Genomic DNA, 20,555 nt, shown 5'->3' with positions numbered 1-20,555 from the left:
TTGTTAACCAGAGGACAGGATGAGGGAAAGCCAGTCAGAGTCTGACATGTAAAATGCATCATGTCCACGATCAATACACACGCTTGAACTAGTTTAGTTCCCAGTTTAGCCTTGGTTTCACACTAATCTTTATTACTTGCAGCAGTGAAACACTAGCCATGTAGGACAGCATTGTGGAACACATCCAGCCAGTCACAGAGTACCTTTCAACACTTCTTCACCTGAGGACACTATGAGAACAGCCTGACCATATCGGCAGGCCTTTACCAGAAACCTCTACCTACAGAATGATGCATATGAACTATTTTGTGTTATGTAATATATAAGTGCACTAGTTAGGTCTGCTCGACAAAAAGTCATCTCTACAATGTTGCTCAAATTTTTAACAACTCCATTTTGTAGCTTAAGTTTTGGAAAAGTGTGTTTAACTAGAGATCTGTCAGTTCCAATGAAGATGAAGATGCCGCAGGAATGGCAACAACTCAAAATACCCACAATTTCAGGGGGAGTTAAAAACCTGTTAATTGCCTACTTGGCTATGGGCCTGATCATAAATAACAAGCTTCTTAGTTCTGAGGAGAATAAACAGAACAGAGGTGGTTGGTTAGAATTGTTGTAAAAAAAAAAAAAAATCCACACTCCACACTCCTGTATTTTTCTAGAAGGGTTGTGAAACCACAAATGTCACTGAGGTAATAAGTGTTCACTCCTTCTATATGAAGAGGGATAAAACAAGAGGAGGATGGCAGAAACAGAGGGGAAATAAGGGACAGAGAGAGAAATGAGGGAGGGAGAGCAGGTGCGTGTGTATGTGTGTATGTGTGTGTGCATGTGTGTGTGTGTGTGTGTGTGTGTGTAAGCGTGTGTGCATACATGTGTGTGTGGGCGGCAAAGTGACAGGCGATGATTAGCCCAACCAGAGGAGGATATGTGGGAGGGAGTGTGTGGGAGTAGTGGGGCTGGAGAGAGAGAGAGAGAAAGAGAGACTGTCTCATACTGTATAAACACATAGAAATGATGGGAGATTTATGCACAGAAAATGCACACAACCCTGCAAGTATAATAGGCATGAACACACACATGCACATATCCAGACAAGGGCGGATTCCTGTGGGAGCAAATTGTGTTCTGACAAAATGAATTAAGACTTAAGCCAGGGTAGAGCATGTTGATTTGTTGATAATCAAAACAGCAACAGAGGGCATTATTTCACCAGTTAATTTTATTCTCTGCATTGAGCATAATGTTTATCTGTGTGTGTGTGAAAGACGGGAGAGAGGATGAAGAAAGAGATGGAGAACAGCTGTGACTCTTAGGTGTGTAGGTGGGACCATTTGCAGCCCGTCGCTTACTGAGTCTCTATGGAATTAACAGGCTTTAAAAGAGGTGCAACAAGAACTCAAACTCATACAAGCACATGCAAGTGTGAGCATGCGCACCTACAAATAGGGCACAGAAACAAACTGATATTTTTACTTTTTAGATGAAGACATAACACTACCAATAACCCTCTTCAAACAAATACCATTATCATTATGCCAGCTGATTATGATGTGATTGCTCTGATTATGAGTGAAGAAATTCAAGGATGTAAATCTAGTGTACAAGGTCACTCTGGGATCTAGAGCAATGTTTTGAAGCTTGTGTTTACATTCATATCTCAAACAAGGCGGAGCTTTGGTGGAATTAAAATGGGACAAGCAAGCCAGCAGCAATCATCATGGCTGAGTCTGACAGCCTGAGAGACTTGCCTTAAAATATACCACTCATCAAGCATTAATATCAATAATGTGGAGTTGGGATTGTTCAAATCTCTATTAATACACAAAGCAGCAGAAGCAGGAAGGCACTAAGTTACTGTTTTTGGTTTGAAATATAATTCATGGTAACTTAAATAAATAAGACTAGGACCAATAAGAAAAAAAATATTGGTCAATAAGTCAATCTTGATTTAAATCATTATACATAAAGTATATGTGTCCATTTGGGTTATGGGTTGTTAGGCTTGTGTATCTCCAATAACCCCTCCCCATCTATGGATATTTTCGTGCTCTCCTTCTACTCCAACAGGAAACTCTGAGCTATGGGTCTCACCCATGCACATGGTTGAACAGGAGGTCAGGGCACTGGCATAGACCTCAGGGTGGGGACTCCATAATATTGTGTGCACTGTGCAGGTGGCTGGAAAGAAAAACATCAATCTTTCCTTTTGAGCCCACAGTGGTATGCAGGGGAGTGTTACATGTAGCTGATATATATTGTACTAAATACCATCAGTGAACAACAAGAGCTAATATCTAGCTATATCACAACCTTTCTTTTTCATCTTACAACAGCAAAGAGCGATTCAGTCTTTGGAATAGCTTGATGAAAGCAGGCAAAAACAGACAAAGACAGAAGATGAGTCTTTTGACCAGGAGAATGAGTCATATCAAATCTCCAGTCCCCCTTGGCAAATCTTTCTCTCTGCAGCGCTTTGGAAATCAGTTCTCCGTTCCCTCATAGACACTTGTAACAAAAGAGTTGAGTAAATTAATAGACTTTCACACATGCTATGCACGACTTCTAAAATTGGCATTTTTACTTCCCTCATGTATATGTGTAACTACATGGAGATTCAACTCATCTACCAGCATACACATAAACAAGAGTGCACATTTAATAGTGCATTACAATGGGGGATTCTTTAAAATAATATTGAATGACTTTCTGTGAGAGCTACTGTAGTGCATGGTGCAAGAAGAGATACACTCTGCTGTCAGTCACATCACGTACATGTTGCTCTCTTTTCATAACAAGTTCAGCTGAGGATGTCAGGCTTGGAAGAGCCCACTACTACCCGGCCCAGTTCAACATGGAGGTACAGCCGTAAACTCTGGAATCAATGGAAAAACTCACCAAGGCTGCAAGATAGAGAGATAGAGAGAGGGGAGCCGCTTGCTGAATAAAACATCCTGACAGCACTTTCATGTCAGTCCCTGTTGGATGGGCTGGAGGAAACCCAAACTGGATCTCAGCTTCACTCCAACAAAGGCCCCGTCAAATAAACAGCTAATTCTATGCAGATCAAGCAGTCGAAAGCACAATCAGTGCAAAGGGAATCTCTTCAAACAGGAGCTGATTTCCCATGGGCTGGAGACAGCAAATACAGACACTCAGACACACCGATCACCTAGGAAACTACTAACTATGAGAGGAGCAGGTGTTAGCTCTTCAATTGACCTCTGTGTTTGTAACAAGAACACACACAGACACACCCAATTGACAGGGCATACACATATCACACGCAGTGCAACATTTCTGACATCTGGCATACTGATACATTCTTCCATATAGAATCAATACATACAGCAGCACACTGGAAAAATATTGTAGCAAACCGCTACGAGTCATTTAAAAAAGCTTTCCCAAAAAATCTAATCTTCAGCTCAGATGAAAACATGTAGCCATCATCTATACTGTTGTAAATAAATGATGTTCAGCTCCCACCTCGCTATGCTGACGGTACTGCACTCATCACTATACCTTTTTATATCTCTTTCAACATTGTTATGACAACAGGAGGCCCATCAATGGAAAAAAAAAAGTTTCCTCCTCCTCGATATTCTAACTAGAGCTTCAACAAAACTGAGTAAAAAACTGATCACACACACACATGCTATATTCACTTACTGTAGAGACTATTTTTACAGGCAAATACAGAGACTAACAGGGAGCTTCATCACAGGATGCATCAATAATCACCTGAAGATCAATATCAGCAAAACCAATGAGCTTGTGGTGGACCCTTCTGTTCCTGTGTAATGGTGTTTAATAATAGATAGAAAAATGTTGCACAAGATTATGGTTTCACAGTGAAGTTGACTTTTGACCCTCTGGATACAAAATGTCATCACTTTTATCTTTCTAGACATTTGTGTGGAACTTTGTCATAATTTGTATTTACATGTTTTGAGTTATGGCCAAAAATGTGTTTTATGAGGTCATAGTGACCCTTGATATTTGACCTTTAGCCACCACATCTTAATCAGCTCATTCTTGAGCCCAAGTGGCCATTAGTGCCAGCTTTAATGAAATTCCCTGTAGGCATTCATGAGATTTCATATTCATGAGAATTGGGATGAATGTGAGGTCAGAGGGACCTTGACCTCTGAACACCATCTAATCAGTTCTTCCTTGAATCCAAGTGGACGTTTGTGCTAAATAAATTCCCTTGAGGCGTTAATGAGATATCACATTCACAAGAATGGGACGGACAGATGGACGGACAACCCAAAAACATAATGCATCCAGCCACAGCTGTCACTGGTGTGGAAGCATAAAAAACAGCTCCTGTATCAACCCACACATTTCTCTGTGAGTGCTACTTAGCCTCTTGTGCAACATTTTTAAGCAGGAAACTGATGTTAAGTAATGTATGTGCATTAAGTGTATCAAGTATTGGTGCTGCCATTAAAACTCTGAGTGACTAAGGCCAAAAAAGGAAATGAAAGTGTCAAAAATCTGAGCTCATCAGGTGTATGTCAGTCACTCACCCAAATCTTTGGATCCTTGACTCTCACTGGCCAGTTCACCCATTCTGACCAGAGCATCAAAGTAGCCTTTGGCAGCAAATGTCACATCTAGAAACAAAGAGAAACAAGAACAAAAATAAATCAGGATGGTTATTAAGTGAGCAGTGCAGTGTAAACAAGAGCCCATTACACAGCTTAGCTTTGTTTAAACTAAGTCGACAGCATTACGGCCAGTGACACTAGAACATTTGCAGTCCTCTCTTTCTTGTCTAGCTCTGCTTTTCCTCAGATGCTTTTGAAATAGTGAATCACAGCTTCTCGCCATCTGAATATAAAGCAACACTGATGTTGCTACGTAATTACTCAACATAATCTTGTTTGCATTCTGCATCCTTGATTGCAAAGAGGAAATTATTGCCTGACAGATTATCTGTGCATGCTGGGCACAAGCACTAAAAATGTTTACTGTTGAAGGTTTGTTTCTAGCTTGACGTTATGATGGGATAGACATTCTGTTTATTATAACCCAAATTTGTGTGCGAGTGTTAAGTTATTGAGATGACTTGTTTGGCAGTATATTTACATTACACTTAACATTCTATGAAACCTCGATTATACTTCGTAGATGCACTGACACACTTTGCTTACTCCATGTTTTTACATGTATTTAAAGTACACACATTACAGTGAGTCAATCAGTCATCCCTTGCAGACTGAGCCAATTGTGGGGTTTACTTCTGTCTGGAACTAAGTCACTCGGTGGCAGTATGGGTGTGCCAGTTTGAGTCAGAAAGCACAAGGGCATTTTTATCCCTCGTTCTTTTTGATCTATGTCCAAATGGGCCACCAAAATTCAATATTTACCAGCCAATAGCTCTGAGAAAACACTGTTGTCCTAGCAAGGAAATAGCAATGTCAAGCTCCATTGGCCTTTTCCTTCTTCCATTCCATTTCATCTTTTTGTCAATGTGTCTGAATACTGGACAGCAAGGTGACACAGTGACTTGGGGAAACTGTTAATTATCAGAGAGATTTGGGCTCATACACATGTATAGATATAAATAAGACTTCGCCTCTACTATCAGTAAAGCATTTCTCAAATGTAATGTTAATTAACTGCTCACAATATTCTGTTTATTCACTGGTGTACAAGACAGTCCAAGGGTCACTAAAACACATGTAGAGATATTTGCAGATTTGTGCACATAAATACTTAACCCTTGCTCTAGATCTTCAGCATACGCAAAAACAATCTGTAGGGTTCATCATAATCAGCATTCATATCTCTTCTATCTCACTGACTAAATAAAGTGTACTTGTGTGTCCAGATCAAATATCCACCTCAGCCCCTATTATTCCAGCTGCTGCTGTGCTGCCAACAAAGGTCACACAGGGCAGAGTGAGCTTCCAGTGATTTCTGCCTGACTGCCATACATCCCGTCAATCAGCCCATCGCCAGTGAATAATGGCTGCCGCTTTTGGAAGTGAATTCAACAGCGGCCCAGGTGACAGATGGGCCCTGTGCCTGCAGACAGCTGCCAGGTGAGAGACACATTAACAACAATAGCCTGGCAGGGGCAGGCTAATTCTAGCAGACAGATGTAGCCCTGCGATATATACGAAGTCTCTCAGCTTCGGAAGCTCTGCTCCAAGGCTGAGGGACATATGTTAATGCTAATCCCAATTACAGCTGAGTCAACAGCTGAAAACGCTGTGTATTTCCTTCTTCCTCTTTTGCTGGGGGAACACCTGAGAACTGAATGCAAAGTCTCCAGAGCATCCCAGATCATTTCTCTTTATTATGCCAAACATACCTCCAGCGTGCCTTGATGTGCAAAGTGTGTGTGAATGTGCATGTGTCTGCCCATGTGAGTTTGCACATTTGTGGTAATGGGTTGTGCTAGTAGGATGGGTGGAACAGCAGATTTTCAAAGGGATATCCAATCTGCAAACACTTTCTTCTTGTTGACGCTGGTGCTGTGTGAGAGAGTGTGTGTGCAGTTGGGTGGCAGAGTAGATAAGCTGGATCTATATGGATACTTTACTTCTGTCTAATGAAATGTGTGGTGAGGGGCTCACAGGGACAGACGGAGAGGATTACGGGATCTCAGATTGTAAGGCAGACAGACAATGGGGAGGGGAGGGGCTCATCTCAGACCTACTGAGCCGTCATCCTTCACTATAGAGAAGAGGAGGACAAAACCCTACATCTCTTTATCAGGATAACAATCATTTCCTCTACCTGTGTCACCCTCATCATGCTGTCAGGGGACTTGTTTAACAAGTTCCAGGCTGCATTTGGTAGGCAGTTGGAGTCACTCAGTTGGTTTTACACTTACCAAACACTGAGACTTATCAACTCACTGCCATGCTGAACAGCCTGGAATGCACCCATATCCAGATCAGGCAGGCCTACCCATGAAGACCTTTTGGCTTTTTTGGTGTTGAATAATTTCAGTGATTGCACCATATGGGTGAAGTGTGTCCTCCTAGCCCCTGCCCCCGCAAATCAGAGCCTCTTAGTCCCTTGTGTCTAGCCAATCCTGCAAAGTGGGTCTTTAATGGCTCAGTCAGTCCCTACCAGTCTGTCTCCTACCTTCACCAAGGCCAGGATTAGTTATTGTGTGTGTCAGGGGAAAGAGGCACAAACGGAGGGGATAGAAGCACGACTAATTGCTAGATTCATTGGACTGTAGGGGTTCAAGATGTTTTGGGGCAAAAGTTTGGGAATGTTGTTCAAATCAGAGGGCATATGAAAAATTCTGTACAGGTTTAGGATGAGACACAAATATCAATGTCTTAGTTTGTTCATCTGGCTGCTCACAGTGACCTATCATCACTTCTTTATCAGATTAGAGACCTTTTGTGTTTCTTTGAATACACTACAGTATAAAAGCTGTAAAAGATGATAAGGCCTGCCCATTTGGCAGAAGGACAAATATTGTCCTTCTTTAGTAAGACAAAAGGGAATAGGTAGATAGATGGATGGATAGATAGATAGATAGATAGACAGATAGATAGATAGACAGATAGATAGACAGATAGATAGATAGATAGAGAGGGGGATAGAGAATTGAAGAGTGTGAGAGAGTGAGAATGAAGTACTGGCTTGGCCATGTGCCTGAACCTGCAGTGAAACAGGGAGCAAGGAGAAAATAAATGAGAAAAAAAAGGACTTACTGGCGAGGGCTTTCTCATAGTTCTTCCCCATGGCAACAAAGTTCCGTAAGCAGGGGTTGAACTGCTCCATGATGGTCTGTAACAGAAAAGAGATAGATGGGAGATTTACTTATCAACAGAGAGGGGTCAAGGGCAAAGACTTTGCCTCTTTTCACTCTCCCCAACACTGTTCTCTTCTTGTTCCTTTCTCTTCCTTACATACACAACCCTTCCTTGGCTGCACTAAATCAGTCTTGTACAGAGTAAACAGCTACCAACAGAGTATTTGGATGCTCAGTGGTTGTCATGAATGTAAATGAGGGCAAGAATGGGTTCCTCCAACCACACCATGCCCTCTTGTAGTGAGAAATAGTCCAGGTGAGAGGAAGCACGAGAGGTTGGGGTTGATTATGGTGGTGAATGAGTGGGAGATATACTCATGAACTAAAAACAGAATGACTGTAAAATTTGCATTGACAGGGATGCCTATAGTCACCCTAGAGCATTAGATGATGGATGCTGAGGCTCATTATGGCTGTTGAGAACAGAGCAGTGTAGACTCCAGATGAACATAATAATGAAGCTGTTGGCCATTCATCAGCATCTACACTTAAACATGCCAACTCATCTCTCTAATAAGAAAGGCTCATCGTCATAGTGAGATGATGAGAAAAACATATCATAAAAGTATTTTTCAACATGAAAAATAAAATTGTGCATTTTGATGAGAAACCAAGATATTCATTTATCATGGCAGCAGCAATATGCGGCATTACTGTAGAGATCCAGTGTGATACTACACTGCAGGCACAGTCTAAATGCAGAGATTGCACAATGCCTGACAGCTCCCACCATCATCGTTTCCTCTACTTCCAATCCACCTCTCCTTTCCTTCCTCCTTCTGTGCTCCTCTAGGGCTTCCTCCAATTAGCCGGTCCCCAGTCAGCAAGCCAGGAACAGCCAGGGGACAGAGAGACAACCACAACACTGCTGCAGCAGCAGTCCCTACACAAGCCGTCAATACTGCAGGAGAACACTTAATAATCTACTCTCTGAGCCTGAATCCACACTGTAGCAGAATAATATGGCAAGATGCCACTACTGTCAACCTGAAACAACCCTAGCAGCTCATTCTGAAAATCACATGTCTCTTATCTACAGTCAAGCCTCAATATTTTTGCTTTTCCCTTTATCATACTGTATATCTTTTGTTTTTAATGAGTGCCAAGATGTGGATGGTATGATGGTATTCAATCTGTGTATGCGCTTGCTGTGGTGTGTATCCTGTCAAGAGTCACAGTTTAAGTGGCTCGAGTGCAGCTCAACCCACCTACAGCAGAAATACCAATGAGTCAGACATAAACAACCAATACTTTCATTACCAACAGTAACTATTTTACTATGCCACTTCATGACCGTGCTTGCACCTAAACTTGGTACAGCAAAACTGAGCTGGAATACAAAAATAGGAACAATACCATGATGTAATATGAAAAACGCTGTAGTTAGTTGCCTGCAATTACAAACCATAAAATAAACAGCTTGGCCTATTGTATATGTTTTTGGTTCATTTATCCTGACAATAAAGCTTTGTTATCACATATTGAGTATTAAATTGCATATTAAAGTAGGGGTTTGCAATATAGCCAGCAACCTCTGTATTGTGTATAAAATATTTAACATCACCTTAAAGTGTGGTCTTTGTAGGAGGAAATGGAAGTGAGTAACAGCAGTAAGCAAAAAGGTAGGTCAGGTGTTATTCAGGTCCCTATGGCTGTTGGCTGGCTGAACTCAAAGCTCCCTTCCAGCTCATCCACTGTTAACTGGGTCTAGCCCTCAAGCAAAATGGACTCACAGCGAGCCTGCTTTACAATGGCTCAGTGGCTTACAGGAAACTTGTGGAGAGAAACTTATTTCAAAAAAAGGAAAAAGACAATATCTGTTCTCAAAAAATAGAGCTGACTATAGACTCTTGAAAACACAGTTGATTGCTTCTTACTGAGGGCAGTGTGTCAGCTTATTGTTTTACATTAACTTATTCAAAAAGCTACCATGAAGAGTTGCCAGAATGATCAGTGTAAAGTACTCTACCCCAATTCATGTTGAGCTCTCTTTATTTACTATGTGGCTGTGTTTGTCTAATATAGTAGAAAGATAGGAGTATAATTGGGGGGGAGAATCCTATCTTAAGGTATACACAGCGCTCGAATAAAAAAGGTATCCCCGCACTCTCTGCCTCTGGGAAGATGAAAGACTAACTATCCCTCAGGACCTCGCTGAGGAAATGTTTATTCCTAAATGTTTCCTCGCTCTGCTAGATTGTGATGTAAAGTGCATCTCATTGATGAGGACGGGGTCACATGAATGTGTGCAGATCAAACACACACACACACACACAAACACACACAGATATGAGCAAGTACTTGTGCACACACCTACATTAATACAAGGCTTTATAATAAAGAGTGGTGGTGTTTAAAAGTGGTGGGAGGATTACATAACAAAGCAAAGCCTGGTGCAACATCATTACAGCACTCTCTCCCACTGAAGAGGCCAAAGGTAAGTGACACAGGCCTGGCCGCCTTTCTTACACATACTGCACAAACACACACACATGCACTGACCCACTGCCACTGAATAGATAAGGGAATAAGATGATTAGCTACTGATACAACTGTTATACAAGATACATCAATTACATTGCATTTAATGACATGCAGCCAAGAGGAAGTTAAGAGACAGGAGGAAAAAAAAAACAGTAAGGTAGTTTCTTTCGTCATCTCTTCCCATTGTTGCTAAATTTGTCATCCCAGTTCTCTTGTACTACATTGTTACCCTAATTGTGGCAGCTAATTGGGAAATGGGGCCAGGAGGTACTTTAAGTTGTGTGACTTGGACAGAGCGACAGGCACACACACACACACACACAGAGGGAGAGGGAGAGGGAGAGAGAAAGAGAGAGAGAGAGAGAGAGAGAGAGAGAGAGAGAGAGAGAGAGAGAGAGAGAGAGAGAGAGAGAGAGAGAGAGAGAGAGAGAGAGAGAGAGAGAGAGAGAGAGAGAGAGAGAGAGAGAGACCCAGCGTGAGAGAAAGTGAGTAGAAAACTACATGGGTGAAAAATACTGAACAATGATATATAAATTATGTACTGCATATCCCTTCCCATTCAAACACTCCCCTGTATCATCTTTCAATTAAAGAAATAATAAAAGAAATATGTCACGGCTGAAGTGTAATCTGTTCCTTCCCGAAGACAGAGCTGCTGTCCATTTTGTGACTGCTTTACACGAAGTCTGAGTGAATTCATTATCAGCGCTCGGGGCAAAAATTAAAGCAGACAATTAAAGGAGGGCAGAAAAATGTCTCTTACAAAATGAATTCAATCTGTCTGACACCGATTTGTGTTGAGAGCTGACAAAAGGAAGAATATGCAGAACTCAGGAGCTGGAGCATAAAGGCTGCAGATAAGGGAAAACATTATTAAGAGGATTAAAATGATTTCTCCCAGAGCCCTAACCAAATAGATTTTTCCTCAGCATGGAAGTAGCAACTGAAAAAAGGTCAGTGTATTAGAAATAGATTGCAGATTTAAACTAAGGGATATTCATCCATCTCCGCTCATTCTGTTCTGGATGTGTCACACACACGCGTACACCTACACACACAAACACAATAATGCCATGCAAAGGGGTAATTTCAGAGTAGCACCAGCTGATTAAAACCAGGGGGAATCACGTACAATCAGACCCCAGGATGCCATCATATGTTCATTCTCTCCCTCCCCTTGCTCATTCTTCCTCATTCCTTCTTCTACATGGTAACTAGCCCCAGGCCTGAAAATGGCCAGGATCAGATAAGCACTTAAAGCCATCAATTACTATATCTGTGTGAGGACTATAAATACATATCATGCAGTGACAGGTAGCAGAGGCAACCCAGCCTAAAGATGTAATCAGGGAGGAATGCAAAGAAAGTAAATAATGCACAGAAGGACTTATGACGACTGTGTACTGGGCCTTTTCTTTCTTAATGAGGAGCAGTGTGAGTTTATGATGGGTCTCAATCAGCTGGAGGACACCCGAGACCTTGAGCATAAACTAATTAATGTGACAAGAAAAAATAGTACAGTTGCACTGTAATCTCCTGTCTGGTTGAGTCTACTGATTGATGAGGAACACTGGACCAATATATGCATGTGCGAATGGCCTGGCCCAGGTCTCTTTGCAGCCTTTACAGTGCAGGTGAGCCACCAATACCAAGTATACTTTTAGAAACACAATAATAACTTCCATGGGGAAAGACAGTGGGCCTATTGTTTAGGCCATCATTTACTTAATAAACGGATCATGAGATGAGATGCATCAGGATTCGGGTTACTTTGGCACAAAAACTTATTCTGGGGAAACCCTGAGTTATCAAAGGAACTGCACAGATGGATTGAACACAATGTCTAATAAATAGTACATTGTGTGGTCTAACATTCTGTGTAATTAAGAAGGAAATGTAAATGTTGCTCTATTATGTTGTGATATTATTATGATGCTGAAGGATAACACTTGTGGTAATTCTTGTTAAAAAAGTCTAGGGACAAGAAATGCTGCAATCAAGGATATAGGCTAAATAAACTAAATTAAACACAGTTAAATGAAGAAAATCAATGCCATTTAGTTTTGCCTCAGGGCAGCTAATGCATATTATTGCACATTTATTGCTTTGCATCTATTGATCTGCATCCACCACACTTAGCAGGTCAGTTAAGAAAATATATATACACATAGGCAAAAAAAGAACTTGAACACTAATTATTTATATGTTAACATCTTCTATAGTAACGTATGCATATTACAGTTAAAATGGCACACACAAACTACATTTTTGCTGCCTTCAGGAGCTGCTGTATATCAAAATAATTAATTGTACATGCAGGAATAATACTATGTAAAGAATACTAAACAGTCCATAATAGTAGCCATAGGGATTTCTCACTGAATGATAGTGATCAATGCAAGGTACCCATGTGAATGTTTACTTCCTAAATCAATGATTGATTATGAAAGTTATTCATTGAATGTTTTATTTTAAATTTCATGAGTGGATGAGAAGGAGTAAATGCAAAGAGGGTAAGCAGTTCATTCCCAACTGAGTCACCAAGACTGGTCATAGCTCATCATGAATTGTGTATACGTTTAAACTATTCCTCTTGCTGCCATCACTGAAAATGTCAGACTTGTGTGCAATATTGGAAAGACAACAGCCACTTGTGAGAGGTTGCATTCCATGGAAATCATATTACCAGAAGAATGTCAATTTAATTTAAAGCTCAAGCTCAAAAATAGACAAAAGTCAATGTTGTGGCTTTTCCCATTTCCTCACAACAAATGGTAGAAAACTACTCGTTAAATCAGACAATCTTAGATTAGCAGGAAGTGCCTGCAATATAATGGCATTTTCATCTGTCATCCAGGGGACCACACAATAGCTGGGGATATGGAGTACAAGGAGTCTGAAGAGTGAAGGGAACACGGCCAACTTATTCTGCAATACACTTAAAACAAAACTTTCTAAAGCGCATGTACAGAACCTAACACAGAAAGGTACATGCTTATTTCAGTACAGGTATACACTTTGAGTGGATGCCATGAGGAAGTTTGTCCTTCGTGCATACCTAAAGTCTTACTAATACTGCAGTAGGCACAGCATGTGCTTTCAGAGGGAGCCAAGGCGAACATCAAATCCAAAAATACCACGTGAATATTTGTGTCCTTTCCAAGTTGTATTGAAGACAGTAAACCTTTCAAGATCGTGAGCAGGGAGAAGATTCTATACAGCTCCCATGTTCTTTTGTTGCGGATGTGTACAGCGTATATTATTGTGCATCAGTCATGTCAAACATAGACAGGATGCATACTGAAAAGACCAAAGACCTCCTTCTTATGACTTCAAAAAACACTGGCAATATTTTGTTTGTTGATGCAGCAAATACAGATAGTTTCAGCACTTGCTCTGATAATGATGTTGCTCATATCATGCAAACACAGCATGACTAAAATAAGAATGAGTATGAATATCAGGATAATGCTTGGGTTTAGCAGTGTCATTGAAAACATAATGTGTACCACCCGATGGAATTCTATTGGGATCAGGGGAACAGGGTTGGTCTCCATTGACCTGAATAAATGACTTAATGGGGATTTTTTTTCCTCTGGAGTGTCAAAGAAACTGGTGATCTCGCTGTCTAGCTGTATTAAGCAACATGAAGCACTAGTTAATATTAACGTATTAGTAGCAGGGATCCAATTATGAGCTGTGGTCATAAGTCATATTAAAACTCGTGACCAAGCAGAATTTTAAAGAAAAGCAAGGCAATAAAGATCAGCACTGCACTCTCAGTGCACTACTATTCATTAACAAAAGAAAGAGTTTTGTATCAAGTGATTCTGCTTATTCAATCATGGCTCACATGGCTCCTATGATGCAACTCTGTCATGACTCTGTTAAATCACTTCTTACTAACAATTGCCCTCTCACACTCCTCATGCTCTTGGCTCTCTTTGCATGGCAAACACATTATGTACCTTGTTATCACCTTGGACTCATATGTAAACTAGATGGACAGGGATTGGTCTGTGAGCTCCCGCTAAATTGTTTTTTAAAAACAAATACAGTCAAATCATTTGCAGTAATATTTTATCAATTTGCACTACAGACTGTATGCCAGCTGTTTATGTGTACTGTGTATCAAGTCTTCCTCAAAATACACAAACAATGCAGGCATGCCATTTGGAAGCAAAATGCTTTGCCACAGCGAGGATGCCTCCCCCACCTTGCAAAGAAAAGTATTCCTTCCTGCAGATGTTACATTTTGAGAAACGTCACTCTTTTCATTAACTCTGCCAATACCAACAGATATATCGATGAAGGGGTTTTGTTTTTTCTAAAGAAACAGCAACAACCAAAAACCACAATTCTGGCAGATTCAATCACAACCTGAATAGACATACAGCTTGATGACTGTAGCCCTAAAACAAGTTCTTAGTCCTGGCCTGTTCCCACCTTTGAACTACACAGTCTCTCCTGCTGCCTGTGCACCGCAAACAATATGATTACCAGGGAGTAACTATTTATTGTGTTTGTTTGCTTTGCTGTCATCTGCAGCCAGTGTGACCCCCCTTCCCTTTCAGCCCAGCTTCAGCCACTCAACTAACCCAACACAGGCGCTGGTTACCACAGCAACCAAGACCTAGACTTATTTCCTAGCTTTAGCTCTTTGACCAGCAAAAGACTCATTCATTTTGGTTGGGATAAGAAATGCATTACTCTGAAATCCCTGAAAACGCTCCTCTAACTTAAATCAATTGTGAAAGATCGAACTCAGCTTTTATTTCATCATGATGCATCTTTGAATGTCAAAAAAATGTACATCTAACAGATTGCTTGAGTGTTGGTATGAAGGATCACAGTTAAATAGGTGATGTGAACGTATTCTGAATTTACACTTGGAAAAAGTAAATTATCCATTGCAACGGTTAACACAACAGTGTGTCTGCTGCATTAGTCACTTTACATCACACTGGCAAAGTTTCAAAGCGTAGAAACGTCCTCACCAAAAGGAGCATTTAAACCATGTTGCCATGCATGCTGAATTTCTTACTTTTTGCGCAAAAGCATAGCTGGTCTGGGGCTCAGAGAAACAGTGTGGTTGCCTGCTCAGCTAGTGTAGTGGGTGTAGTGTGGCCAATGCTACTGAAAGTAGCAGCATCTGCCACAGAGACGCTCAGTAACACTAGCCACAGGCATGTTAACTGTAACCCATGACCCATAAATGTAAGGCCATTGTCCACTGCCACAGTACCAACTGAAATTTTCTGTCTTGCTTCTTCAGTGTGTCTCTTTCAGTCTGTGTAATTACAGCTTCACCCTCCACAGTAATTAGGGACTATTTCAACAAGGATGTGGAATGTCTCCATCTATTTTTCCCTCTCTTCATCTCCTTCTCTCTTCCACCCCCACAATAAAGCATTTTACTGCTTTCTATAAAGCAAAGAACATCCTTATATATGCTGTTTTTGTGAAAGATAAGAAGTATTTTGGACGATAGCCATGCTAACAATGTGACTTCGAATCAACCTCATCTGTCAGCGATGGCTAAGAAGCTTCTTTGTCAATACAGCCTTGGATTGAGCGCTGAGCATCTCCAGTCTCTGTCCTTGAAAAAGCAGTGATGAGTAAAAGAAAAGAGAGAATATCTCTAAACCATCCGCCCCCAGACGTGCAGAGAAGGTGGGTGTGTGGAGCAATAGTCCTCTCTCTGCATCGCAGTCAAAGGCACAGGGAACAAATCTGCTGTTCCACAGGCAATGAATGTTATGATATCTCCTGCAGTGCATAATGCAATCTTTTCAAGGCCCTGGGCACCAGCAGGCATAAACTTGTTTAAACTATATTCTGGAGGCAGATGTTCAGAAGCTGAAGTCATTTTAAACTCCATTAAATCGCATATTGTCAGACAAGTGGCACCTGATGAGATATACTGCTTGAAAAAAGGGTAAATAAAGTGATGGATGGCATCTTCATTCAAGTGCTGACAGTGACATCAGATTGGTTTCTAATGCAAGACCACAGGGATAACACATTGAACTGTATATACAGCAGACAGAGCTGGTTTACACTGGATCCGTTATAGGGCTCTTAGAGAGCCCTTTTCATCAGTCACGACAGGTTTGACATCTCCCTTATACTGTATCTCTTGCTGAAACAAAGACATTCATACTTACAAAGAAAAACTATGCAACTTCCCTTCTCCATGTCTTTTCTTCACTCGGCTTCTCCAGCCTTTCACCAACTGCAAGTCTTCTAGCACAATGATATGACAGAAACACATAAGAATAATGGCACGTTGTTGCTAAGAGACCACCTGTTCAGATCTCCCACATGAGATTGTGGTGAAACTGTAGTCCTCTTATCATTAGAATATCATTCATTTGAGTGTAGTGAATGTCACAACAATATCGCAACTGAGAGAGAAGCCTATTATATAACAAGATGTCTTTTAGGCAGAGAAACTGAATTTTAGATAAGGGATTTTATCAAACAGCATACTGCAGCAGTATCAGATTCATGGCACAATGAAGATCTTATAACTAGAGTATAGTGTGTCACACTTGATCCAGTTAACGTCAAACTACTATTTTGCCTTCTCCATAACAGATATTTGAGAAAATGGCAACTAGTGTTTTGCTGTGTTGACAATTAGGGAGTGGTGTTGCATGGGAAAATGAGTTTTGTCCTGAGGGCTGGTAGAGACAAGACACACCCTTCTATTGCCTTACCTGCCTGGGTGTGCTCAAAACCTGCAGCGCATGTATCAGGCACAGAACACATCACACTTCCTGTGACAAAGACTCTGAATAAATACAAGTTAAAGTTATATTGGGTTAAAGGGTGTGTTCAACCTAATTCTTTACACTTTGGGATAAAAGTTTAGGTTGCAAGTCAGGACAGCTGTTAAAAGGTTGCATTATTGACTGACTTAACATGCAGCCCCATTTTTTGTCGGCCTCCAGTTTGATTAATCTGTTTGTTGACTTCAGTTTGTCCTCCCCCGAAGCCAGGTCGACGCTCAGGCTTCATCTATTGGCATGTTAAGAGGCTTGACCTGGGGCTCCGCCTCTCTCAGACAGACAGCAACACGGCCAGCTGGTAGAGATGACTGTGGTGCACACACAGGCGGACACACACACGCAAGCCCTGAGTGTCAGTCTTAAGTATCTGTCTCACCCTGTCAGTGTGGGAATGACTAGATGCCAATCGCCACGTCTAGGACTGCCTGTCTATGTGAGGGAGGAGAATTGGAGTGAGTCACAGAGGGATCACACTGGGATTGCTGGGTTTAGAGGGTTGACTCCCCTGTTGATTAAGATAAAGTCATCTTAAAAAACCTAAGGAGTGCCTCTGGCCTTTATCAAAAGGAACAACACTCACAGTGAGACTTTGAATCTCAAGTCTCACCCTCACTGTGCTGACAGTCCCAGCCCTGTTAAACACACACACTCAACTGGGCTAACATGACTCACAGCAGTGCAGTTACCCCTGTATTCTCCCCTGCGATTACTCAGTACCTGCCCAGCTGCTGGCTGCAATGCCGCCATATGTTTTTACATCTCCTGATGTCTGCATGCATGCGACAAACACAATTCATGTCTGTGGAGGGATTCAAATGTGTATTAGGAAGTAAAGTCTTCTTAATTTTTCCCAAAGTCAGTATCAGAGTTGGAAGAGTATGTAAGTGTCCATGTTTCCTCATTGGAGCAAACTGCAACAATGAGCGGCTCCATTAAAAACAACTAACAAGGTACAACAAGTAGTATGACTGTGAACTTTGGTGGACAAGTATATTTTAAGTACTATAGCAAAGCAGTAAGAAATATCCAATCATTGTGCTGTCCTGTGTGTGTAATGGATGAACTACAAGAATTTGGATATATTTTGCATCTTTTCAATTCCTTATATAAGTAATATAATTTTACTACTTATGCAACAAGCCCTGCAGCATCACTATTCCCTCAGTGTGGCTAACAATCCGATAAAGTTGAAAGTCTGACTCACATTGTCAACCTCAGACAATATGTCATTTAACATCCAAACTAACAGCAGCACAGGGTTCAGTTACTAAACATGCCAATTAATGCCTAGCCTTACAATCAAAAGTAATCTCTCTCTCTCTCTACTCCAAGTGCAGTTTTAAGTATATACAAGCAGAACCTTATGGCAGGAGTGAAAAGGAACCTACCTCTTTAAATATTAAAGCATACTATGAAACGTGCTTTTACAGTGCAGAGCCGGTGCAGAAAGCATGAAGAGTGCCAAATAAGCAGTGACTATAGATAACATTCTCTCTGACCTCCTAGCCTTTGTCACTGGGTCAGATCCCTGGTGTGGAAGAGGGACTGTCTCTCCACTCCAGTGCCTATCAGCATTCTTAGTTGTCAGGGCTCTGACAGGGTGCTTTCACCCCAGAGACAGTGCAAGCCCACTGCTGGGTTTGCACTTGAATGAGCATGGGTATCTGCATCCACCACCCCAAGTATCCAGACACCTACAACATGTCTATGTTGATTAACCCACATCAGTAGGTGTAAACACCAAGACAAACACTGACAGAGCATTGCATGCAATTTACATTGAGAAAGATACACTGTAGGCTATGTGACCAATTCAGTACAGAAATAGCCACCTGAAAAATTTGCTTCCCATGTTGGCACTAAAAGAAGAATCAGTCAGTCAGTCTCTGCTCATCTGACCTCCTTTCTGATGGATGTCTATTCCCGGTAGGACAATGAGCAGCTCCCTTCTACCTGCTCTGGAGCTTTGGCCTTCTGTTATGGGAACTACTGCTGGGGAAGACACAGGTGAGGTGTCCTCATAACATGAACTTATGTTAACGCTTTCTCAGTTGGTGTCTGCAACTCTGAAACATGATAACGATAGTGAACCAAAGCCTGCAATAATCTATAGGAAGTTTTGCTGATGTATGCAGTTAGTGCATCAACCATTTTGGTAATCAAATCATTTTCCAAGTATTTTATCAAGCAATAGAGCATGCATTTGCTGTTTCCAGTTTCTCAGATATGAAACGTATATTTTGCTTGATTTACTATCAAAGCAATGGATTTGGATTTGGTTTTGGACTGTCAGAGAAAAACAAGCAATTAAAAGACGTGATTTTGGGATTTAGGCACCTGTGATGGTCATTTTCCAGGCTTACAGAACGACTTCTTGATATAACAATATTCTGTAGTCTTCTTTCCTTCCGCTTTCCAGACAATCTATTTAATCCTTTTTTTGGGGGGGGGGGACTGAGGACTTGCATGCAAAGTTCAAACAGGTTTTTTTATGTGGAGAACATGTTTGCATGTTGAAATCACTATTGGGGGCAAATGTTTACTTGTTGCAACAGCACAAGTCAAACACTGACTTCAGGAATGCTATGCGTCCCTATTTCAGCTAGAAAACTATAGAAATCCACTCCTGGGAATAGCCTTGGGCCTACATGTATGAAGAAGCTGAGCGAGTGAGTGAATGAGTGACTTCGACTTTGAAAGCGCTGGTGCAATTTTGTCTTATCAAATCAATCGTAAGTGTTGGATAACAGTAGCTATGTTGAGGTAGGAGAAACCACACAAACACAGATGATTTTGGTCGATTGGAAACTGATCAAACAATCAACCAACTGAGCAACTGCGCCTCTCCCTAAAGAGATTATGGAAGAACAAACATGAGGCTCCGAGTGCGACGACTTGATCAATGAATGATAATAGTGGAATTGAAAAATAATACATTGTGATAAGCAATTCAAAACTTTATTAATTAGTTGAACCCTACCTTATAGACATTTTCCGTAAAGCGGTGAACCTCGTCCGTGCGAGACATCGTGAAATCTTCAGCCAGGACCATAAACGTTTTTTTCCTTGAAACGTGTATCCGTGTAAAAAGGGTGGGAGTGTAAATAGGTTACAGGAATTTAATCAAACAATAGGCGAGGTAACGCGCCTGTGAGAGTAGGACGATGTTGCGCTCCTGAAGCCTTACTCCAACTAAACACACCTTCCCTCTCCAGTGCGCACTGACAGCCCGCTGCTGCCTTCACGGACTCCTCGAGAGCTCCGTGTTCTCTCTTGTAGTCTCAGAGGCACGGTGCGTACTCGGCTAAAAAATACAATAAAAGCATATCGGTACAGTGCAAAATGTTATACACGTGAATGAAAACACACAGTGCACGAACAGCAAGCGAAAAAGGGCGCGCGCACAACTAAAAACAATGTTTCCCACAGCATTGCAATGCAGCAACATATTGTGAAAGTCAGATTTACAGCCCGCCCCCATC

General features: G+C 41.3%; 1 protein-coding gene across 4 annotated transcripts in view; it reads right to left on the bottom strand.

Annotated features, from left to right (window-relative positions):
- The window catches only part of LOC128378479 (brain-specific angiogenesis inhibitor 1-associated protein 2-like), a 50,321-nt gene extending 30,073 nt beyond the window's left edge, over positions 1–20,248 (bottom strand). For 3 of the 4 annotated variants that reach the window (XM_053338019.1, XM_053338018.1, XM_053338016.1), the window contains exons 1-3: positions 20,054–20,248; positions 7,695–7,770; positions 4,536–4,622 (exon numbers count right to left, since the gene is read on the bottom strand). In XM_053338019.1, coding sequence (XP_053193994.1) covers positions 4,536–4,622; positions 7,695–7,770; positions 20,054–20,125 — 235 coding nt within the window. In that variant the 5' untranslated portion in view covers positions 20,126–20,248. Of the gene's footprint in view, positions 1–4,535; positions 4,623–7,694; positions 7,771–18,972; positions 19,063–20,053 lie in introns of all 4 variants that reach the window. The other variant, XM_053338020.1, reaches the window with a different exon arrangement.
- Positions 20,249–20,555: the final 307 nt, after the last annotated feature.

The sequence above is a fragment of the Scomber japonicus genome, chromosome 18 (genome assembly GCF_027409825.1).
Source record: "Scomber japonicus isolate fScoJap1 chromosome 18, fScoJap1.pri, whole genome shotgun sequence".
In the NCBI taxonomy this organism is placed as follows: Eukaryota; Metazoa; Chordata; class Actinopteri; order Scombriformes; family Scombridae; genus Scomber; species Scomber japonicus.
This window is presented reverse-complemented; position numbering and strand designations above follow the sequence as displayed.